Raw genomic sequence first — 25559 nt, 5'->3', positions numbered from 1 at the left:
CTCCGTAAATGTGCCGCCACCGTAGCTAGGCACTTTGTGAAAACCCTGGGCGCTGTTGTCACGCCGAAGGGAAGGACTTTGAACTGATAGTGCTGCCCCTGAACAGTGAACCTGAGGTATTTTTTGTGTGAGGGGTGGATGGGTATGTGAAAATACGCATCCTTGAGGTCCAGTGATGCTAGGAAGTCTCCCTGCTGGAGAAGCGGAAGGACTTGCTGTAGAGTGAGCATGTGAAAGTGCTCCGAAAGAATGTACTGGTTCAGGGGTCTCAGGTCTAATATAGGCCTGAGCGACCCGTCCTTTTTTGGAATTAAGAAGTAGAGGGAGTAAACCCCCGTGCCCCGCTCGTGGACGGGTACGACCTCGATAGCGCCTTTTAGAAGCATATTTTCTACCTCTTGCTGTAAGAGCGTCAAGTGCTCTGAGGACATAGGACGGTTTCTTGGTGGTATTGTGGGTGGAGTGGAAGTTAACTCCAGACAGTAACCGTATTTTATAATATCTTTGACCCACCTGTCCGTGGTGATGGAGTTCCACGTGGACAGGAACCGTTGTAGCCTTCCCCCGACAGGTGTTATGTGGTCGGGAGGAAGGGAGAGGGCGTCACTGCTTGTTCTTGGGGGAGGACCTGGTGTTGCCGTAGCCACGTCCTCTGCCCTTGGTACTGGAGCCACGATAGCCACCTCGGGTGTTCTTATCGTAGGTGGTCTGCGTATTACCCTTGTTATATGTTTGTTGTGACCCCTGTCCTCTGCCTGCTCCCTTGTTTCCGGGGCGACGAAAGGAGCCGCTCCGAAAGGACTGAGTTTGTAGGGCGCCCATGGACTTTGCAGTGTCCGTGTCCTTTTTTATCTTCTCGAGGGTGGCGTCAACCTCAGGCCCGAACAAAAAGCCGGGGTTGACGGGCTGATTAAGTATATTGTTTTGTACCTCAGGCTTGAATCCTGAGATACGTAGCCAGGCGTGACGTCGTAGGATGACGCTAGTGTTGATGGCCCTGGCAGCCGTGTCAGCAGCGTCTAGTGCACATTTGATGGCAGCATTCGTGAGTAGCTGTCCCTCTCTGATAAGGATTTCTGCACCTTCTTTGTAGGGGTCAGGGAGGTGTTGAAGGAGGTGCTCCATTGTGTCATAGTGCGCCCTATCGTAGCGAGCGAGGAGCGCTTGAGTGTTAGCTATGCGCCATATGCTTGCAGCTTGTGCGGCAACTCGCTTGCCGGAGGTCTCCAGCACCTTGGACTCCTTGTCCGGGGGAGGAGCGTCACCCGTTGTCTGCGAGTGTGCCCTCTTGCGGGCATTCGCCACAACGATGGAGTCGAGTGGTAATTGTCCTCTGATGTAAGTAGGATCCCCAGGTGCTGATCTGTATTTCTTATCGATCCTGGGGTTTATCACTCGTGCCCTGGTGGGTTCCCTGAAAATGTCAGTGGCTGGCTTAAGGACCCCCTTTAACATTGGCAGAGTCTTTACATGTCTTTCTGAGGATGCAAAGGTGTCCATTAGAAAGTCATCTTCGATGATATCAGAGTGAAGCTGTACATCATGGTTGTTCGCCGCCCGTTCAATCAGAGCGTTGAACGCCGCAGTATCCTCTGTGGGTGACGTTTTTGCCCCATATAGTTGTGGGTCCTGTGCATCAAGAGGTGCACTGGGGTCTGCAGGGTCGCCCCAAGTTTGGTCAGGGTCCTGCTGGTCATCAGGGTCCGTGTCCACATGGTAGGGGACTTGTTCACCCATGTAGTCCTCCAATGCATCCGTGTCGGAGCGTGTGGGGGAGGCCCGGTGTGGATCCTGGTAGGGTGAATGAAAGGGTTCATACAGGAGAGGTTCTGTGTCCACAGGCAGCTTCCTCTTTAGCGGGATCCGGAAAGGTTCCAATGGCGGTTCCGAAGTTATCCTTCGGTCGTGGAGAATCATCCTGCCAGTGTCGGCGTCGATGACGCGTGACGGAGACGGCTCGACAGGCGTAACCGCAGTTTTGGTGGCCTGTGTCCTGAGTTGAAACGCCTTCGGGATTGTGGATGGAGGCAAGCCGAAGGTAATGCTGGTCGGCACCGACGAAACCGCTGGATCGATCGAACCCGACTGGGCCTGGAGGGCAGCCTTGGTTTTGCAGCCTGGCATTGCGCCAGGCCGTACTCGGGGCGCCTTAGAGGTCGTGGCCCCCGCCAGGGTCGTCGAGGCGGCTGCAGATATCTTCTGCGCCCGTGGTGCATCGAGCCGAGGTGCGGAGATCACCGTCGACGTCTTCGACACGTGAGGTTTCGGTGTCGTCGAGGGAGTGCTGCGAGGCGTAGCAGGCGGGACGGCCCTCGGTGTCGGTGGCGTCGACGCCGGTAACCGAGCAGGTTTGTCGGCGCCGATGGCCTTCTTCCGTTTGTCGACTCCCATGTCGCCCGTCTCGAGTTCGGCACCGAAGTCCCCCTTGGTGCGGTCGGTGCCGACACGGTGCGCCGGCGTCGAAGGTGTTGAAGGCCTCGATCCGACTAGCGCCACTTTCAGTTTCGGTTTCGTAGGAACCTGAGCAGCTTTCGGTTTCGGTTTCGTGGAAGGGAAACCAGCTGGCTTAAGCGGTAATGGCTGCCGCTGAACGTCCGAGGCCGGGCCCGAGGGCGGGGCCGAAGGACTGCGTGATAGGTCTCGGGTAAGGCCCGAAGGCGATCCCTCGACCGGAGCCATAATCTGTGGCACTGGTGAATTCTCGGTTTGAACAGGTAGGCCTTGTTCATCATCGGAGCTACTCTCTTCGGCCCCTAAGGCCTCCTCGTCGTCTCCTACCTCGGTGTCGTCTTCACCTCTGTGGAAGAGTGACTAGTCGGCCTCGTCCGATCCGGGTTCTTGGTCGGAAACGGGACTGGAGGGTAAGACTTCTACTTCTTCGACGTCGTCCGCGTCGTCGAAGATGTCAGCTGGGGCCGGTGCCGCGTGCTGCGCTTCGAGCCTCGCCGCTCGACGATTCCGCAGAGTCTTCTTTGAACGGAACCGGGCACAGGCCATACATGTCGACTCGTCGTGGTCCGGCGAAAGGCATTTGTTGCACACCGGATGGACGTCGATGTGTGGGTACTTCGCATTACATACCGGACACCTTTTGAATGGCGTCCTCGATTCCATCGTCGAAGTAGTTGATGGACAGGTAAATGCGAACAAAGTCGGTGCTGAAAGTTAGTAAACTAACAGAGAGTATCGAAAACCGATCGATAAACAGTACCGACGCGAACTAAAGGCCTTGTGGCCTCGACAAAATTTTTTCCTAACTTGAGCTAAGATAGCACATCCGAACCCAATGGCGGAAAAAAACAATCTGAGGATGGAGAGGATGCCCATGCGCACTGTAGTCCAGGGGAGGAGTCACCTATCCAAGGATACTTCGAAGACTCTTCCAGGACAACAACGTGCAAACATCCGGACCCAACACTAGGCGGCGATCTATGCACAGATATGAATTCAGCAGCCCACATGCCTCGAACCTGTATTTACAAAAAAGTGGAAATTTCTCTCTCTCCAAATTGTGCTATCACCACAATGGGCTGGTGGGAGAAAATAGCTTGGAGCATGGAACATCAAACTGAGTTGGACAAAATCATCTTATTGGGTCCACTACATTGAGGAAGTCTTTATAATTTGGAATGGCACCGAACATGAGTTTGAAGAATACTTCTACAACCTAAAAACGAACAATATAGGACTGTCATTCATATGTGCAACAAGCCAAACAGAAATTGCTTTTTTGGACACCATAATCTACATTGACAACAATCAAATACATTCTACTCTCTTCAGAAAAAAGACTGCCACAAACAGCATTCTACATGGGACAAGTTTCCATCCCAATTTGTTAATAAGAAGCATTCCTTATGGCGAGTTTGTTCGAATGAAACGGAACTGTTCCAAACCTGAAGATGCTGAAGAAAAAATCCTGGAAACAACCAACCGACTCAGAAAGAGAGCATACAGAGATACAGTGCTGAACAAATGTAAACAAAGAATTGACATGAAATAAAGAGAGGATACATTGATCCCTAAAAAGAAAGCCAAAAAATTAGAACAACAAGAAGCACCCAGATTTGTGACAACCTACAGCAAGGAAAGTGGGACAATAATCGATAAGATCAAGAAATGCTGGCACTTAATTCCAAGTGACACATATGTGGGACCACTTCTGGGGTTACAACCGGTTGTAACATAAGAAAACAAAATCTTTAAAAAGACCTGCTAGTGAAAAGCCACTTTCAAGAATCAAAGAAAAACTGGCTAAACGAACAACAAAAAGGCTTCAAAAAGTGCAATTCATGTAAAGCTTGCAAAATTGGCAAAAACAAGGCAAATATAACGGAGTACAATGGTAACGTCATTCAAATCCATCACAAAATCACCTGCATCACTCAATATGTTATCTACAACGCTGAACGCAACTGTGGACGGAGTTATTTCGGAAGCACAATTTGCATGTTGAAAAAACGCATCTTAAAGCACATAGAGCCTTAAAAAACAAGGATATGACGTATGCCACCGCCAAACATCTGCCACAATCCCAAAATGAAGACTGGAAATCAATGTGCTATTTTGGAATGGACAACACCACCTTATGAACGTGGAGGTAACAGAATCAAACAATTGCGGCAATTGGAATCACAATATATCATAAGGCTCAGAAGTAAGACACCGAAAGGGATGAATAACGATGAGGAATTTTTGTACACCTGGAAGAACTTGAATGATTATCATGAAGATTTCAAATTAAGTACTATACCTCAATAAGAACATGTTTAAATGACTGTATGTTGGACGCCTACATAATCATGATGAATGGGTACTATACCCTGATAAAACAGGATGTCGAGATGCAACACCCTGAAATGAACTGATGGCACAATGCCAATTATAAGTAATTAATGCCGCGCCAACATTATAAATGTACTATATTAATACATGGCGAATAATGTAGTGACGCTTAATGAATGACAATAGAGCAAATTCCTTGTAAATAGTTTGTAAATAAAGTTTCAATTGAAAGCACTTCAATTCCCACAATGCCACATTAAGGCGGAGTGGGTATATATAGTGCATTAAAGGAAGGACTCACTAACCGTGATCAAGGCCTAGTTGAGGCTGAAACGCGCTGGTGGAGTGTTGCTGGATTAAATTCGCCAAACTTTATAAGCTCCGGAGTGCTGCGTCCTTTGTACACAATATTTCTGTTGCCTCTCTGTACTTCAATACATTCATACAGTCAGAGAAGCCAAAGGAGGAATGTGCCTCCTCTAGGCCAATATCTATTATAAATGAAGAGGCCAAAAACTCTACACAATTACCTACAAAGACTGGAGACTTGAATCACTTGGAACAGTGTGATATCAAGCTAGGCAGATCAGCACACCATAACAGCAAATGGTCTTAAATGCCCTACCTTTGAGAAATAAACAGCAGGAGCCACTAGCCCTCATATATAACATTTCGAGAAGGGGCTTGATAACCTTTCATTGAATTATTTTATCACTTCACATGTGGAGTGTGGTCCGAATTTCATAGCACACATTCATAAACTGCAAACGGTTTTGACGGCTACACTTCAAGTGAGGGGTTCCCGGTTGAGCTCTTTCACAATTGAGCAGGGGACCAAGCAGGGATGCTGCTTTCATCCTTGTTCTTAGTACTGGCTATTGAGCCATTAGCACTAAACCTACGAGTTGATCGAAAATGTACGGCTTTCAATGCACAGACAAATTGCAGGATATGGTATCCCTTTACGCAGATCGTCCGCTAATTTATCTTAGCCACCCTAACAGATGAGACGCGCTAGTCATGACTATGCAGGTAACGTGGCTTCCATTCAGGCCAATCTTACTGGAAAAAGACTTGCTTCTTCCCCTTGTGTCTCAAAACAGACAATAAAACTTGGTATGCCAAATCAGCATTTCAGGTTGACACCCAAAACGTAAAATCTCTTGATGCCATTGCATGGGCTGGAAATAACCAACTCCCACTGGAAGTAACCCGCAGAGATCTGCCTCACTGGACTACCTTATCCTTACTAATAATTGGGAGAAGAGCATTAATCAAGTGGATTAGTTTACCTAAAATGGTGTATGTCCTACATAACTACCTTTGCAAACTCCTAATCTCTTTCTTTAAGACATTAACTTCTATCCGGAGGCCATAGATTTGGCTGGTTAGCCCTTCATGGCTCGCCAAGATTAAATGCTGCAAGCACACATACAACACCGAGCTGGGAATGACAGATTTTATTTCATATTAAAATGGCAGGCTCTCCCTCAGACCCTACCTATAGGACTTGCACACTGAATGAACTACCATGCTGCTGAAGTTTTGTACATTTAATTAGCTAGAATGGACTATTTTATGCACGATCGCAATTGAGAAATCGAGCTCTTTACAGTCTAATCAGTGATCAGGAATCAGCTGTTTTTATCTCATCCTTCTTAACTTGTAAATGTAGATTTTTGATGCGTCATGCTGTTTAACTGAATATTGTGAAGGTTGTTTATTAACTTGTACAAATAAACTACTATACTACTACCTATAGGACTCTGCTCTGGAGGGAATACAGCCATTACATTTTTAAATGTAACCTCACTATGAAGCTGTTCCGTCAAAGATGACTATGTACCTCTCTAGGGCACACCTTGATGCTGCATGCGGTTATCCAACTGACTTCTAGTTCAGACACAGAGCATGTTACTGGTCAAAAGTCTCGGGGGGGGGGGGGGGGCTTTTTTCAAATCACAGGCTATTATGGAATATACTCCATATGACTATAGGCACTGAGACCAACAACTACTTTCAGACATGAACCTAGAATCAATATTTGTATTCCTCCAACCAGAGATCATCTTAAGGGGACTCAGTTTATAGAGCTATGCTAGAAAATTTATTAATTCATAACAATGACTGAGCTGCATACATTACCCGCTCACCTGTTGCAGTCAAGCAGTTTGCGCTTACATTTGCACGCAGAAAATAATTAAACAAATAATGTTGAAGCTATGCAAGGCAAAACATTTCCAAGTATCACTGCAACAGTAATATGTGCTTTTGAGGAAAATATGAAGTCACAGCAGCAATTTGTGAAAACTGTGTTACAACTGCATCAAAATACTGTAGAAAAGCCAACAGAAAAATCATGGAAATATGGTAGGGAGAAATAAAAACAGAAATTGGATGTAGTGGGCAGGGAATTAAAGTATTGATGCCAGAGTACTTGGTTACGCTTGTGGTGGATGCACAATTCTAAAAATCTCAAAAAAACGGTGGCACCTCCATGACATTAAAAATCATCAACTATTTAGTAAGCTGTCCACGAGCCATGAAGTGAAAGAGGAATATTGAAACACACTTGCAACTAAATAGAAAACTACTTACCAGACAGGATTTGGAAGATGGCCTAGCAAAACTGTTGCATACAAAGAGAATGTATGCTTTGGAACCATACAAGAAAGTGTAAATTGTGACCAGGAGCCACAGCAAGAAACACCTCCTCTAAGCAAGTGCACAATAAACCTGCCTGCTTATTGGTACCAGCACAAATGCTTAGATTAAACAACAAAGAGAAGAGGATTGCATGCAAACCTCCAACTTGCAGGTCATGCACAAGCAGGGCCCCGTCTGGATGTTTCCTACTTTAAATCAATTTATACTTGTAGTAAAAGGATACAAAGTCTCTAAGCTGTCCAAAAATTTCATCCACTTTCCCAATTTGCTCTTTGTTTTCTAAATAGATGGGCGCGTTGAAGTAGGGAACCCTGTTCTCTTCTGCTGTACATTTACACACAGCATCGTCTTCGCATGGATGCATAAACTCTCCTACCACTGAAAGAGAAAGAAAAACACTAACTTGCAGTTTAACAACTTGAAACAAATTGATAACACGGAGTACATTTAGTTGAAATCAACAAGTGCATAATGAAGTATATTGTCCTGCAGCGAAGCATAACAATTAATCAAACTAAAGTGTAAAAAATGTCTGAGCTGCACATTAACTTTCCTGCTATATTCCATCTGCCCTTACATAAGCAAGGTATAAAATGCGTGCTCCATTAGGGTGAATTACCCGGAATGAACCTGCTTAACATGAATAAGGGGCAAATGCAGTGGCGGCTGGTGACATTTGAAAGTGGTAAGGTGTAAACCAATTGTCGTACAGCACTGTAGCGAGCGAGACCAAACCACCTACAGGGGGTTGGGGGGGGAGGGGTTCTCCCCCACGAGCAAATTTTGAAAAAAAGAGTGGTCAAATGGTGCATTTTCAAGCAACTGTGAGAAAGCAGGGAGGTTAATAAAGCAACTGCGAATCTGTTCTAACAAAGATAGTGACTGGCAAAACTGTCTATCGCTTGTTCTGCTGACATCCTAGGCGCGCAAAAAGAAACCAATATACTATTGGGTGTAAGGTTAGGTTTGTGCCTGAAACAAGAATATAATCATGCACACATGGACACATGCTGACCCCAGCAGACCACTAACAGGCCCACAAACAGCCAAAACACGGGCCCACACTCGAATCTATCAGATCGCCTGGTGCTGCCTGGTTGCTCTATAGGTCAGCCTGACCCGGCTCCTCCCAGAGCAGAGTGGAATAGGTGCCACAGGCCCGAATGTAGTAGTTTCTGGGTGTAGGTGGGAGGGGGTCTGAAAGGCCCCAAAAGAAGTCCAAGAGGGGCTCAGAGAGTGTTTAGAATCCATTCCCTGTAAGACTAGTCGGTGAAGCTGCAGCAGCTCAGAAAACAGGAAGGAAGGGTGAGCTCCCAAGTGGTGGTCGCGAGAGACAACTCCCCCGAAGGGTGGATTCCACCCGTTTGTAAATCCGCACATCACCCTGTGAAGAAGGCAGCGTTATCAGCCTGCGGTCAGTATCATGCTATCCGGGATAGGCGCCCTGCAGTGAGAGGTAATGAGGCACCCGAGCCGCGCTGCCCGAGTCTGCGTGCATGTGGGTCACTGCATGGGGGCGCAAAAGGTGCCCTAGCAGTGTGTGAGGTGAGATACACAGAGTGTGAGGGACTCTGAATACACCCAGCTGGGCATCGTCAACAGGAGAAACCAAACTTCTGCACTGGGGCATCCCCATCCGAGCATGGTGGGCACCTCTGCAAGCCACAGGCGCGTATATTTAGACACTACACACAAGCACCCACTTCACTGACATCACACACGCAGGTACCCACACCTATAAACACAGGCACACACTTCACAGACAAGGACATCCACCCACACACAAACATTTGCACAGGCACACGTCACAGACAGGTTAAACAATAACTGGCTTGATTATAAATTAGTTTAAGTATGTGAGATAGTGTCTAGCAAATAAACAACTGATCCCTGAAGAAACGTTGTTAAATAATAAAGCTAACAGATTTTGTATAATTTACATTGCCTTCAGAAACAATGGAGCAAATTGAGTTTGTCTGAAGATAAATTACATATTCTCGATTTCAAGGCATGGAAATGCTGTCAGTGTTCCTTTCCTTATTCATTAAATACGCTAGAAACAGGCCCCTGACTCTGTTGACGGGGGCCTAATGGCCTTGCTTTTATAGTATTCTTGGTTCATGAATAGTCTACAATTTTCAAAGGTGATAGCTTCTCTTTTTTGGCAGGTTTCTATGGCCTGTAATGCTGTTTCTATAGACTAAATGGTGTCTCAGTCCATTTTAGATTCTTATAGTTTACTGAGTACATAGTGCTTGGTAAGTTATTTGCCCGGCAGTGGAAAATTGGCTTGACAGCCAGCTCAGTTACCTGCAGAAAGTAATCCCCAACTTTTCTCTAATGTAAAATAAATCAAGTTAAAGGAATAGCGCCAGTGTGACTATTGCATATTCTAGAATAGAATGCAAGGTTGATGTGTGATGGGACCGTGCCAAAGGCCTCTAAGCCTGGGTTCTGCTGTTTATTACACTCTCTCAACCAGAGTCTGGATGGTCTATTTCCTTTACAAGGTGTTTGGCCTTTATGTCTCGTCGTTTATCTTGCCAAGTCCCCTTTATGGAGATACCCATTGCTGACCTGGAGTGATAGATATTAGAATGTTGACAGGTTCCGAACTGTAATGAAGAAATTGTGCAATCTAGTCCGGATCCTGACGTGCAATAGACAGGTTATCTTGTACGTTCTAATGTAACGTCACAGCAGCAGTGCTTCCATATTTGCTGAATGAATAAAGCATACTGGAGAGTGAGCCTCCTACTATCGTCCACCCAGCGTCTGTCTGGCTTCAGTATGTACACCGGGCTTGCCAAAATGAAAAGTAGAATTATGGGAACGTATTATGAAGAGTGCATTACAAAAAAGACTGCCACATCGTACTTTCAGTTTACGGATCACTGTACATTTCTACACTATCCAAATATGACGTTTCTCTGTTTCATTTGATGTATTTTTAATTTTCTTACCTGCCTCGTCCCTCGTGGCTCCAGCACTGTGTGTGTTGCAATTTGCAGTCTGGCTGATTTTTCACCCTCTGCTTTCGAGTCCCCCGCTGCCTGCACATCCGATGTGCTGTCTCAAACTGAAAGCGCGCGAAGAAGACACTGATTCTGCGCTGTGTGTCTTCAAAATATGTGAATATCTACAGCGCAGACTCGAGTTTGCCACCAATAGTCTCACCCCTCATTACCAACCTGTCAAAGGGTGGTGGGGTCAGTGACATCACTGACCTCACCCAACCCTGTGAGGAGTTTGAATGCTTTCAGTCCCTGATTGACATGGAGCCCCTGGCGCTGCAGGGCTTGAGCCCCTGGCGCTGCAGGGCTTGAACCTGAAGCGCCCGGGGCTAACTTCATAACCATGTCCTCAGGAGGTGGAGTTTAGACAATGATTTTGCAGAGCTGATGACCTCACAGTCTTCAGGGCTGTGAGATCGTCCGCTCGGCAAATGCTTTTGAAGGCAGATGCCAAGTGACAGTCTGCGCATGTGCCAGCACCATGAGCAGAGTGCTGCAGATCCCGGCAAGGGAGATAATTCCTTCCAATGCATTTTTAATGCATTTGTTTTAAAGCAGCACAAACACTGCTTAACTTAATGAAGCTTAAGCCTGGGGGGGGGGGGGGGGGGGGGGGAGTAAAGGGGGCGGAGCACCAACACCCAAGTCAACGGACCGCCCCTGGGCAAATGTAGACCTTAGTGTTGAGGTGGTACTTAACTAATACAACAGAGCTCTGTCCTCCGTCTCTTGCAGTACTCTGATCTTCTTGGACAAAATAGAAAATACATCAGTGCCTTACAGACAAAAGTCTGGAGTGTACTTGACAATGGACTCAACAACCCAAAAATATAATTTACTATTTATGTTCATTAGCAGCCACGTGAAAAGGACTCATACAAATAAGATTGATGACCAATTTTCACTCTGAAAATCCATTTTAATATCTGCAGAAGGAGCCTGGTGGTGTACCAACAGACTTACCTTAATTTTAAGTCTGGGGTTCGCCAAGACCTTCTGATTTTACTACAATGATATGTATAATATAATTATTTAAAGAGGCTTTCAGCCTGCCCTGTTATTTTCATTGGTCTGTTATTGTGTCATTCACATTTTGTTTTCACCCTCTACAACATACTGCATGGGTTTAGCCCACTTTAGCCACTGACTAACTTCGCTGTGAGTGACGACATTCTGCCCTTTTAAAAGGAACACATCCACACAACAAAGCAGTTGGCATTAGGTGGTTTTGGAGATCAAAATAAGTTTGCTTTTAGTCAACATTTAAGATTGAGGACAGCTTAGCAGCTACCTCGACTAAGTTTTGTAAAAAGTATGACAAAACAAGCATTGAAAAAGTCAAAATCATGACAACCAATGACAGGCCTACTTTATTTTTTACGGAGTTTTATATAGCGCGAACTTGACCCGAAGGGATCGGGTATTAGAGCACTTTACATAGCACCAGTTGCGTTACATGAGGACACATTCATTTTGTTAGGCAAGGGGAGATTAAGTGATTGGCCCAGAATCGCAGGATGTTCAGCGTCATTGCCGAGACTTGAACCCAGTTCCCCAGATTCGAGGTTGACCGCCCTAGCCGTTAGGCCAACTCCTCTCCCCAACTACTACTGCCTTTGACAATGCTGGTTTAACTTACAGATAAGTCTATGAGATATGGCACAATAAAAACAACCTCAATGCCAAACAAAGTACAAAGGAAAGAGTACACCCCAGGTTACCAATATTTCTCAACAGCTGCACCTTTAAGAATGTCCAACAACAATCTAATCTTACCCAACTCCAATCTTCATATCAACAACCAATCTCACAAAAGGAGATAGGCAGACATTTTCCCACATGGCGGAATGAGCCATGCCTCAGATCACTGCAAACATAACCAATATGAAAAGCCACACACTAGACCTCATCTGCATGGTGTTTTGTATTCAGCATGATGGTACAAGCCAAACTTTGATGGGCTTACGATATGCAAGTTCCCATCACTTTTACTAAAGTTGTTCCCTCATGATGTAAAGTTGTTCTTTAGCGCTCACACTATTATAAACTAAAGGAAATTGACATGGACAATATCTTCCACAACGTTCAAGAACTTAGGGCCTCTCTCTGCACTTCTCCAAACAGTAAAGACTTTGCATTTCTTGAATGCCAGTATAGCTGCCTGACATTGTAATTTTGCCCCGATAAAATCAAATAAAGCAGATAAATTGACACCCTTGCCGCTGGCTCTGGATACCCGGTAATGGAAGAGCAAATGACACTCCCATACGAAAAATCACTTGAAGCTAAAAGTAATTTTCAAAGTTAGTCTCAAAACCTGATGTCATCTGACTAACAATTTAGGTATTTTTGTTCAAAGAATCTTACAAGCTTGTAAGTGGTCGGCAAGCATTTTGATAGGAGTCTCCCACCACTGAAAAACTGGCAACGTACTATTGTGAAAGTCCAGAGTAATTGCATTTCCAGGAAATGTAAGGAATGGATTCCCAAAAAGGATTTTTGTTCTTAGGCGAAAAAGCTAGATGTGCAGCTGCAGAGCTTTTCATTGATATGTGGCTTTTCCAACTAGTGGAAGTTTCGTATAACCGAATTCTGTGAAATCAGCAGTACTTTTGGGTTCCTCGCAAATCACAAATTGGCAACTTTATTTCAAACACAGAAGACTAGATTTCTGACTTTTTCCAGGCTGCCATTGTGAATCTGGCCCTGGGTCTGCATGCCTACACAGACGACTGATACCAAATCTGTAGATCATTTTGTTAATATACAGTATCCAAGTTGAGACAGCCAGTGGTTCCCCTGCATCGTTGACAATGGATAGACAGGATTACCGAGTCCATGAAAAGCTGACCACCAACTTGTCATGCACAACTGGTTTAGCCCAGATTAGGGCTCATTAGCCAGGAATAGCTAGTTTCCAGTGGCACAGTGAGCACGGTACACTGAGGGGGTATTTTGGGCAAAATATTAGACTGGGATGCGGCCTATGTAATTACCAGTGGCTGTGAATGATTCAAGCATTCCATCCATCACTTTTTGTATCCTTCAGTGTGTCACAGTAAGTGGGACATTTATGCCCACACCATGTCGGTCCTGGGATGTTTGTGTTCCAGGTCAGGGAGAACCTGGCCTGGCAGTTCAGGCTGGACTGTTCCCATTGGAGCAGGGTCAAGACTGATTTGTATATGGCCAGTTGTAAACTGGGTGGCATGGTGAGCAAAAGAATGATGGATTCTTGGACCTGGACCAGAAGCAAGCATCCTAGGACCAGTTTCGGGGGTTCACCCCTCATCAGCCAGGATAGCTTGAATCCAGTGGACCATTGAGCTGGGGGCCCACGACTGGGGATACCCGACACACTTAGGGCGAGAAAGCAAAAGAGACACAATGGATGGATGGAACGCATAACAAATCAAAACATTCACCCCAGTCAAGAGACCTGGGTTAAATTCATCATTCTTTTTCTCGCTATGCCACCCCTGTTTAGACCTGGCCATACGCAAATCAGTCTTGATCCTGTGCCTCATCGGAACAGTCAAGCCCGAACTGGTAATGGCTGGGTTCAAATTGGAATGGCATTGGGAGCAAAAAAACTATGGATTTAGTCTCAGCTCATTGTACTGGGGTGAATGTATGACATTGTTCTGCATTCTGTCCATCAATTGTTCTATTTGCATTGGATCCCCAGACGTGGGTCCTGTGTTCTCCATGCCACTGGAATCAAGCTATCCTGGCTGATGAGGGGTGAAAACCCGAAACCGGCCCTAGGAAGCTCGTTTACAGTCCAGGGGGACCTGGTCTGGCAGTTCGGGGTGGACTGTTCCCATTGAGCGCAGGGTCAAGACTGATTTTCATATGGCAGGGTTCAAACTGGAATGGCATGGGGAAGCAAAAAACCGATGGATCAAGGCCCAGATTTCTGTACTGGGGTGAATGTATGACATTGTTCTGCATTCGGTCAATCAATTGTTCTTTTTAGATATAAACTGTAGTAAATCACTAGTCTTTCCTATCACCCCCTTAACGGATGAGCACTCATTTAATTACCGCTTTTAAGTGGTTTGTGGATCCAGAAAGATAGCTAGGAATATTGGTCAGCCGAGATACAGATACTATTCTCAAAGAAAACTATGGTGCAGCTATTTCTAAACTTTAGGCACAAAAATAGTGATGTGCCTCCCCTCTCTCCCTAGCAGGCAAGATAACCCTGCATAAACTACTGTACTCGCCACGTTTCCTTATTTACTAAATAACATATCTATAACATTAACAGACACTTTTTCAACAGAGTGTGATCCTTAGTGATAAAACTGGCCTGGGCCAGTAAACATACCAGGTTTTGATTGGAGATCCTCACACTCCCGTACAAACAGGGTGGGTTTGTACCACCTGATATAGAGCTATTTTATCTTTGCGCACAGGCACAGTATTACTAACTATTGCTACTACCTGCCATCAAATCTTCTACATACAAATTGACTGAAAAAGGTAATCCTTCACCCACGTGCCTCCAGGCTGCAACCTATCAACATAACAGATGAAAGAGTAAAGGTCGACTATTGCCTGCACAGTAATGGCATGGGAGTCAATGTGCACTAGAGCTAATGTGAATACTACTCTATTACCCTAAACTTACTCCAACATATGAAAAGCAATCACCGGATCTCCTACACTCAGCACGTCTGATAAGCTTAGTGATCAGAGGGCACATGTATACAACTTGATGACATAACATTTGAAGGAGGCCAAATGCACTTCTGAAGTTTCAATGTTATCTCTTAATCACAGCCTGCCAAGGCATCCCTACTCATTGCAATCCCCCTCTACTTAAGACACTATAGCTACTACAACATGCTAAAACCACCAAATGCCTCATCAGACGTTTGCATAACTCCATGCAGCCCGACGCCCTGATAATCAGATATTTATTGTGTGACAAATAAAACTGCGAATTACAGCGTTAATGGACTGAGTTGGACCAGACATACTGTTGCAAGCAAACTTAAGGATTATGCACCTTGAATTCCTCCATAGAATTTATTACACTACCCTTACATTAATAAAAAATGGCCTCAGGACTGACACTATCCCCTCCCCTGCTTAAGTTACAGAGGTACAGGGCAGCGAATGCGGACTTACTACACTCTGCATGGTTTGGCTCCGCAAGATAATGACAAACCATCCCAAATAAAAATGATGGCATACCAAATTGCACTGAACCCAAAGGTCTGCTTGCTGGGCCTTTTCATGGCTCTACTGCCAGGTGGGACTGAAGCTTGCAGCATTGGCGCTACTGGTTGAGGAAGGGCAGGTGGTGCAACACTGGGGACCGGGTTCCTCTCCAACACATAAAAACTAGTTGAAGGATCCAATAACAAAATGATATTCAGAATCACTATGCTAGATTTCCCAGGGTTGTTACTCTTCAGCCACATCCAAGTAAAAGTCAGTGTTGAAAAGATTACCCCCACACAGCAAATCCCTGCTCACATTCTTCTTCCTTGAAGGGATGGCTGTCTCACCATTCACTCGATTTGTGACAAGTTTGGATAAGATTTATTTTATGTATTTATTTAGCGATTTATAGAGCGCCTGGTGACCCGGAGGCATCCCCGCGCTATGAAATCAGTGGAGATCTGAGGGGAGGGGGAGGGATACTATTTGGGAAAAAGGAAAGTTTTCAATCTTTTACGAAAGAGGAGGTGACAGGATTCCAGACGCAGGCTGCGAGGAAGTGAGTTCCATCCTGAGGACGCTTTGACCGCAAAGCGTCGCCCACCGGTGCGTACCTTCCTGAATCTAGGGACAGTGGCCAGGCGTTCGTTGTTCGAGCGCAGGAGTCTGGGAGCTTTGTAGGGGGTGACCATGTCTTTCAGGGCAGCTGGCCTACACCGTTGATGAGTTTGTGGGCAGTGCACAGAGCCTTGAATTCTACCCTCTGGCCCACAGGAAGCCAATGTAGGGCCTTGAGGGCAGGCCTGGCCGAAGCTCTGGGGGGGGAGACTCATGATGAGCCGCGCCGCCGCATTTTGAGTGCATTGGAGTTTCGCCAAGGTGGATTCGGGGGCACCGAGGTAGACGGCGTTGCTGTAGTCTAGCCGGGCAAGAATGAGACCCTGAACCAGTAGTTTTCTGGATAGGGGAGGAAGAAGTGGAAGGATCTTGCGGATGGATCGCATGAGTCCAAAACAGATTCCTGCTGTTTTGGCTGCCTGGGTCTTCATGGTCAGCTCAGGTTCCAGCCAGACTCCCAGTGTCTTAATTTCCTTTTTCGGGGTTGGCACCTCACCGAAAACGTCTGGCCAGACCGACGGGGGAATGGTTGTCCATTTCTTGCCCATGAGCATGATTTCAGTTTTCGCTCCGTTGAGCTTCAGAGAGGACTCGCTCATCCAGCTGTGAACGTCCTGGAGGCAGTTCAATAGGTTGTCTGGGTGGTTGTCAAGGTGAGATAATGAGACGACCAGTTGCGTGTCGTCCGCATAGCTCACTATTTTTATCCCGTAAGGGGTAACAACATCCTCAAGGGGGGCCATGTAAACATTAAACAGGGTGGGACTAAGCGAAGACCCCTGGGGGACTCCGCTTGAGAGTGGTAGAGGGGCAGAGTGAGTTGCCGTCCCAAACCTGGAATGAGCGGCCTGATAGAAAAGAGTCTATCCAAGCGAGCGCAGCACCCGCGATTCCTGCCCTGGCCAGACGATGGAGAAGGACACGGTGGTCCACCGTATCAAAGGCTGCACTGAGGTCCAGGAGGATCACTGCCACTGATCCTCCTGAATCCAGAATGCACCTTGCCTCCTCGATGACAGCGAGGAGTGCGGTGTCCGTGCCATGGCCGGGGCGGAATCCAGTTTGAGACTGACGCAGGAGTTTGTTGGCCTCGAGGTACTGGGAAAGTTGCACATTAACCAATTTCTCAGCCATCTTGCTGATGCATGGGAGAAGCGAGATTGGTCTATAGTTGGCCATGTCATCAGGGTCCAGTTGAGGTTTTTTGAGAAGAGCCTTGACAACAGCGCTCTTCCAGTTCGGAGGAACAGAGCCTTGCGAAAGAGAGATGTTGATTAGTTCCATGATAGTGGGAGCTATGCTAGGGGACACTGTTTTTAAGAATCTTACAGGGGCAGGGTCAAGGGGAGAGCCGCTTTTCATCTTGGCCAGTGTAGAGACTACTTCGTTCAAAGATACTGCTCTAAATGTGGACAGCTGAGGGTGTAGGCTGTTACCCATAGGGTTAGTGGCCGCCTCTTTGTCCGTGTGGTTGGATGGACTGGTAGGTGGGAGGGAGGGAGGCTAGTATCCGGGCAATTTTGGAATCGAAGTAGGTAGCCAGTTCCTTACTTCTGTCCGGAGGAGGTGAGTGCGATGAGGGTGGCACTGGTATTTTAAGTAGTTCTTTGGCTATGAGGTAAGATTCCCTCGCCGAGTTGGAGGAGTTTTTTATTCTGGCGTCATAGTAGGCGGCTTTGGCAAGCTTCAAGGTGGATTTATAGATTCTTACCGAGCTGCGGTAGGCGTCCTTACTGGCATGGAGCCAGTCCTTTCTCCACAATCTCTCTGCTTTTTTGCACTCTTTGCGGAGAGATCTGAGTTCACGGGTGTACCAAGATATAGCGGTGCAGCAAGTGGTCAGTGAAGGATTCTTCTTAGACCGATTGTCCCTCTGGATCTACATCATCATCATCATCATCACTGGCAAACCCTCTAAAGAGGGAAGCCTTATACAGGATTTGTTATATTATATTGGCCAAAACAGCTATAAGTTCAGTCCTACTGGAGCAGTTGGGCCTGGGGGTATACTCCTATCTACTCCTAGTCTGCAGTCCTGGAAGTGTTTCTTCCAATCATCAGTCTCACGGTGGTGAGCTATTCTTTAAATCAGGGATGAACCATTTTAGATTCTACAACTGCAGGTGATCATACCTAGTCTGTCCAGGTACTTTTCTGACTTGTATAGATCTGGAAGGATGTATATTTTCATGTGCCAAACCAATCAGGGCATCAAAGAGACAGGAGATTTTTGATTCTCTCTGGCCAGCTATAGTCCATATCCTTTGGACTGAAGTCAGCACAAGAGTATGCATAATGGGTTTTAGCACTGCAGCATCTGAGAGGGGTTCATGTACACCCATCCTGATAGGATGGTGAATTAAGACTTTCTTACCCAATCTGACAAACTGATCTGATGTGGAAGGTCTCTAGAAATCTTGTAAGATTTTCAACAAAAAACTGAATGTTGTACCATGCTATCAGAGATAGAGTTCGTCAATGGATACCTATTGTAGGGCATGTACTGCTTCTACCTCCCAGCTAAAACCTTTTCTCAGCTAGTAATGGTCTCCTGTCGGTCGCTACATTCACAGGGCGGCACAGCAGATTGCGTTTGTGGTGCCCTACCCGTTGGTACCCTAGCACTGGTTTCAGCCCCCACCTCTAGTGCAGCATGCTTTCCAGATTCAGTACTGAGAGAGAAAGAAAACACACCCTGTGGCTCCCTATACCTCGAGTCATGACAACAGCTGCCACTCACCGATTATGGGTGTTACTCTGGGGACTGCCTCACCTCTTGGGTTGTGATCAGACCAGTAGTCCAATAGACTTCCAAATAAATGGAACGGAGATCAGTTTAGACAGGGAAACAGTCCTTTGCTAGCATGATTCAGGGACAAGGCCTTCTTGCTTTTGTGGCCTTTAAGTAGACAAATAGGACACAGAATGTTACATACAAAGGCATGGGGCTCCAGATCTCCCTCTTTGGCACTTCAGCACACTGATGACTTCATCCGAGTCTTGTCTTTAATCAGGGCCTTTTACCTCCTATGGCTGGAGACTGTCCAAGTTGACACCCAGTCGTATGGGTCCTCCTTCAATTGGCTTCCCACTCAGCCTGGAGGTCTTTCAGGTGATCAAGAGACATTTGGGTACTCCATGAACAGGCATGCTTGTTTTCAGACAGTAAATTTTGCTGTCAACATTTTGTATGAAAGGGAATGGGACATTTGTGGTTTGCCTTTCCCCTACACTGTCTATTCCTCTAGGCTCTCCTCAAGATCGGGGCGCATGTGTTCACATGTCTTCTCAAGGCACCCATTCTGGCCTCAACTGAGAACATTATCCCACCGAGAGTGCGGGGTCCGGTACCACCCCTCAGCTTGAAGGATGAATAGTTCAGTCTCGTACAGGCTGGTAAGTCCACTAAGATGGCTTCCATCTCGGATTACTATACAGTTTATGAATTTGGGAGTTTGAATTAAGGCTTGTTCTTTAAAAGGTCTTAAATTCGTACAGTGCATGTCACAAAGTTTGAGTATGGAGCAAATTTATTAAGGACCTCCACTTTCAATTTGTTACATCCTCAGTGAGGACTGGTAGAAGTTAACAAGTGGTTAACTCCTAGATTACTTACTAGTACTCTTCATGACACCAAGTCCTAAACCCTTTCAACCCTGCCCACACAAAGCGGATGTTCACTGGTCTAATGTTTAGTAGAACCTCCTACTATTTTGCAATGAATGCTAAAGACCCCTCTTAATGGTAGGCTGAACGCACAATGGTGTTAAAAACGTATTGTCCATCAAAGACAATTCAATCATTTATAACATTAAAAGTTGCAAACCATTTCAATATGTTTTAGTGTTAGGCTGCATGCACATAAAAGAGCACACGATGAACTGAAGTCACTCAAACAGATAAATCGCTTACCAACAACGCTCTCTGGTGGTCCTTGGTCATATCCTCTATTAAAACCTCCACGCCCAAAACCGCCACCACCACCACGTCCACCACCTCTGAAACCGCCACCACGTCCACCACCTCTGAAACCGCCGCCACGTCCACCACCCCGATCGCCACCTCCTCCTCGATATCCACCGCCGCCTCGATTGAAGCCACCACCGCCTCCACGGTAAGACATTTTATGCTACAAAAGAGAGAACATTTATTATTGGGGGGAAAAAACCACACACAAAAAAACGGATAAGCATTGCTTAATGTGAGCTACAACCAACAAACATTGGCAACCCTAACTGGTCTCTACAAGGCAAGAGCTATTGGCTTTATAAATGTTAATGTCTTTTAGCCATGTAGCCCAGGAGAACATAATTTAAGCGGGAAAGCCACAATTTATCTGTGTTTTCTGGTCTAACTCTGTAGAAAACAGACAGGAAACAAGCATTGGCATAGCCAATAGGTCTCGCTTTTGGGACCTTATAAGTATTTAGTTATGCAGAACAATATCTTTGGTGCAACAACATCAACCGTTGCATGGCTAAACACTTATAAGGTCCCAAAGGCGAGACCTATTGGCTATGTCAATGCTTGTTGAAGAGGGGAAGCAGCATTGGTAAAAAGCATTTTTCTTTTTGCAGATGCTGGAGAGCATCAGCAAACAAGCATTTGCAATGCAATAGGTCTCGCATTTATAAGAGTTTGAGCTATTGGCATTGTAAAATTACAATGCCTTTTATTTGTGTTTTGGTTTTAAAACAAATAAAAGGCATTGTCATTTACAATGTCAGTAGCATAAACTCGCATAAAAGCAGTGTGCGGCGTGCAGCAGTGCGCGGCGTGCAGCAGTGTGCAGCGGTGTGTGGCGTGCTTCGGCGTGCAGCAGTGTGCGGCGTGCAGCAGTGTGCAGCGTGCGGCAGTGTGCAGCGTGCGGCAGTGTGAGGCAGTGCGGCAGCGTGAGGCAGCGCGGCAGCGTGAGGCAGCGCGGCAGCGTGAGGCAGCGTGAGGCAGTGAGTAATGCAGCAGTGTGCAGCAGTGAGTAATGCAGCAGTGTGCAGCAGTGTTTGGCGTGCAGCAGTGTGTGCCGTGCAGCAGTGTGTGCCGTGCAGCAGTGTGCAGCGTGCGGCAGCGTGAGGCAGCGCGGCAGCGTGAGGCAGCGCGGCAGTGCGAGCGGCAGTGCGTGGCGTGCAGCAGTGTTTCGTGTAGCAGTGTGCGGCATAAGGCACTGTGGCGTGCAGCAGTGTGCGGCGTGCAGGCAGTGAGTAATGCAGCAGTGTGCAGCAGTGTTTGGCGTGCAGCAGTGTGCGGCGTGCAGCGGTGTGTGGCGTGCAGCGGTGTGTGGCGTGCAGCGGTGAGTAATGCAGCAGTGAGTAATGCAGCAGTGAGTAATGCAGCAGTGAGTAATGCAGCAGTGTTTGGCGTGCAGCAGTGTGTAATGCAGCAATGTGCGGCGTGCAGCAGTGAGAGACATACAGCACTGTGGCGTGCAGCAGTGAGTAATGTAATGCAGCAGTGTGAGGCGCGCGGCAGTGTTCGGCGCGCGGCAGTGTGTAATGCGGCAGTGTGTAATGCGGCAGTGTGCGGCGTGCAGCGGTGTGGTCTGTAAACAACAAGAAAAGCGGACATCAAAGGAAGGGTGGGAGGGAACGAGCATATGGGGTGTGAGTTATAACGAAAGTTAATTGTTGTAAGAGGGGATGCAGGAAGTGAGGCCGAGCGCGCGCTGGCGAAAGCAGTCTGCTGCTTTCAAGTCCGATGCCAGATGCCAGCTTCGCGCTTGAATGCTTCACATGCACTGGCCATAAACCGCATTCCTAAGGGCTTGTGCCCCTTACTAAATCCCTCTGAATGCGTGAGGCGGCGCACACGCAGGAAGTAGTTGGTGGCAAATGGAATGCGCGTGGTTGTGCGCGTAACCGCCAACCGATCCGCCTGGGAAGCCTTTGGGAGCATTTTCTGAAGCCCCTACATAAGTCTCGCTGAGCGATCGCTTACGCGATAGCCAGGTGAGACCTAATAAACGATCAATTTGTCTTTTGACTGAAAGCCGAGCACTTTACATGAGCACTAGTTACATGACAAGCTCACATGCATGGTTTATAGGCATAGGAAGATTAAACGATGTGCCCAGGATCCCAGGATGTTGATCCTACGCCAGGACTCGAACCTGGTTCCACGTCTGAAGATCGGATCGCAATGGCACACCCTGGGTAGAGGGAGGCAGTGGGTCAAAAAACCTAAAGCAATTTAGGAGCAGCTGCTCCCTGCTGTAAACAAAGGAGCCATCATGTGACCAGCATCCCCCCCAGCCCCATTCTTATCCCGGACAAAATGTGCGTTCGGGGCAGAAACATGTAGCCCTGACAACAAAGTTATAACTGAAACTAAAAGGAATTTAGAACTAACACAAGTCAACCACAGGAACAGATGTGCAGTTTACAGAGTGAGGGAGTTCTTAAACTGTAATTAAGAGATTGTCAGTGCGCAAAATAAATAAGTAATGGAACTTTTATTGATCAGGCTTCAGTGGGTCACAAAACAAGAAAGCGCACTGAAACCTTAACCCCATGTTTGACTGTCCATGCCCACCTCTGAATGCCGCCATGTCGGTTTTCTTCATTCAGAACCACAAAGTGCTCTCAGGAAATCAGTGTCTGCTGCACACGCACACAAAGAAACACGAACTATGGTGGGTAGGAAGTGATGGCCGGTGAGGGCTCGGGTGGTAGTTCACTTCACTCATGTGGAGTGCTAGAACACAAAACCAATCGCTCCAAAAACAGGAGCAGCGGATGGACACAAGTACTTTGTTCATGCTCTGGGGAAGGGACACACAAGAAGAGGACGTGACCCAGGCATAGCTTGACAAACAGGAACAACAGAAATTAAAGCTATGCAGAAGCAAACGTGTGTGTGTGTGTGTGACAACATGTCTAGAAGAGACAGCACATGTACTATGAAGCCTAGACCTAAAAATCACTGCTCAAGAATGCCAAGATTTGGCAAAGCCAATAGGTCACGTTTTCATGTGCTATTACATGCAACCAGCTTTTCTGCAATGATGCAACATGTTGGTGGGAGGGGGCGGGGGTGGGAGTGCAGAAAGTGATGTCACAACCCTATCGTATCCCTCATGGGCTTATTTTACAGCTAAAGCGATTCAGATTTTGAACATGTATTCAATGCATGCATTTTTAAACCAAAAATACACTTGTATGAGGTTTATGATCAAATATATGGTTGGCAGTGATCTGAACTGGTCTAATTGCAAATGTGATTTACACAAACACGACAAATACATGTAATCACGCTGGAATGTGAAAATAAACCTTTTCAATTTCTGTTTTACTTTTTGGAGACCACAACACCTTAAGCAAGAGTAATCCTGCACTTCCATTTTAGATGGAGGTGGCCTGCACTTCACCAGACAGAGGTAAGGAGATGGCGCCCTTTATCCATGCCCCCGGGTGATGCCACACCAGGCACACCCATATGTGGGTTTAGGCCGACCCCAACACAAAAGTGGAAACTAGAATATGTTTTTTTTTAAGTGGTGCCCTCCAGGACCAGATTGTCTACTTTGCTTAGGCACTTAAATCTGTAGAAAGTATGTGATTAAAAGCCAATTGTGGAACTTTACATGTTTATATGGATGATATTGCAAATATCATTTTAAAAGTGCAACATATGTGTTTCACTGTGAAGGTGTATGTGCAGGAAACCATTTCTCTAAAATATACGTAGGATTTCTAGATTACAAGTGCGGATGGGGTTCTACTATCACAACGCGTTACTAAATCTACATTTTTCTGTGTTCTTTAGGATTGATTCATTGGGTGTATCCCCTGCCTCCAAACATTGACACATTTGCATATTGCTAGGTTTAGGGGCTTTTTCTGTTTGCCTTTTTGGGATGTTTTTCTTTAGAAACTGTAAATGCATTTGTGATGTTTGCGTCCATGGGTGAGTGGGCGTGTTGGGGTAGAAATGTCACGGTTCCCTGTGGTCGGTAGAGTGAGTCCTGCCAGGCTTTCAGTAGCCAGGAGGCAGGCACTTCTAGAAACGAAAAGAAGTAGAAAGAGTATGCTTAAAGCACAGTTCAGGAGTGATGTATGGATGGGACATGGGAATCGAGAGATAAAGAACGTGAGGCAAAATGGGCTAGAGAAAGAAAGTCAGCAAATGGCGTATTACACCTAAAAATGAGCGGAATATAAGAGAACGAGTGGAAGTGAGAAAGAAAGTAAGACCAAAGGCAGAAAAACAATCAAGGAAAGAAAAAAACATGGGTAGAAAAAAGTAAGTGATTTGCAAGAAAAGCAGAAAGGAGGAGATAGAAATTGTGAGGTAAAGACAGGTTTACAGATTAGTGTTTCATAAATATATAGAACACCTTTTTGAGATAAATATTTTTAGGAATTTCCTGTAGACAAACTAAAAACCAACTGGCCTAGAGAGGCTGACGTGCTGGGGTCTTGTGCCGTCCCTATCCGCGAGGGTCCATGTGATGGACTGGTACGTTGGGTTTCTATGGGTTGTTGTGAAGGTCTTGTGCCTTTACTGTCTGGGCGGGTCAATACGAACGATTGGTGCGTAGGGTTTCTGCAGGTCTGTTGAGACGGTCCTGTGCCTCCCTGTCCGTGAGGGTCCATGCCACGGACTTGTGCGTTGAGTTTCTGCAGATCTTTTGCAAGGGAACGGCGCCAAGGGTTTCATATGGGAGCCTAGTGGGGCTGTTTGTTGTGGCTCTTTTTGCATTGGAAGGAACTAGTGTACTGTTTTTGTTGTGGAATCTATTGGAGGTTCAGTGGGTATTTGTTTTGGGGATCTATTCCAGGCTTTTTGGGGAGTTGGGTAGGCTAGGGAGTTTCTTGTGGGGTCTTGTTCTCTCTCTGAACTTTTCCTCCTCTTTGGCTAGGGAGAATGGGTGCTCAAGGGAGCCCCAGGACCCCTCTCGTGTTTCCCTAAATCTACCATTCACAACACAATGTCTCACAGAGAGCTTGTATGGTAGAGCACGGTTTTCTACTTGTGCAATTACACGTCAGCAAGTGAGCACACTCAACAGAAAGCGAGGGGACGTTATATTCCAAAGAGGAGTGGTGAATCTTAAAAACAAGGTTGGGAAATCCAAAACGCTGTTGTCTTACAGACAGAGCGAACACAACATTGGCAAGTAAGTTGTGTTTCATTTCATGACTGCACAGTGCTTCTAATGGAGCAGGGTTTTTACTTTAAAACCAAATACCCGTTTCATTTTTGCATGTTATAATTAAAAGTACTACTGATTAATTATTAATCACTAAAGATTTGTCGAGTCTTGTCTAATCAACCTTATTAACAGAAGAATTACACGTGGGAATG

The 25559-nt window shown here is 46.3% G+C and overlaps 1 protein-coding gene across 2 annotated transcripts in view; it reads right to left on the bottom strand.

The window, feature by feature from the left end:
- GAR1 (GAR1 ribonucleoprotein) overlaps positions 1 to 25559 on the bottom strand; it is a 70102-nt gene that overhangs the window by 32851 nt on the left and 11692 nt on the right. For both annotated transcript variants that reach the window (XM_085635636.1, XM_085635642.1), the window contains exons 2-3: positions 20172 to 20388; positions 7676 to 7830 (exon numbers count right to left, since the gene is read on the bottom strand). In XM_085635636.1, coding sequence (XP_085491762.1) covers positions 7676 to 7830; positions 20172 to 20382 — 366 coding nt within the window. In that variant the 5' untranslated portion in view covers positions 20383 to 20388. The remainder of the gene's footprint in view (positions 1 to 7675; positions 7831 to 20171; positions 20389 to 25559) is intronic.

Source organism: Triturus cristatus, chromosome 2_1 (genome assembly GCF_964204655.1).
Source record: "Triturus cristatus chromosome 2_1, aTriCri1.1, whole genome shotgun sequence".
Taxonomy (NCBI): Eukaryota; Metazoa; Chordata; class Amphibia; order Caudata; family Salamandridae; genus Triturus; species Triturus cristatus.
This window is presented reverse-complemented; position numbering and strand designations above follow the sequence as displayed.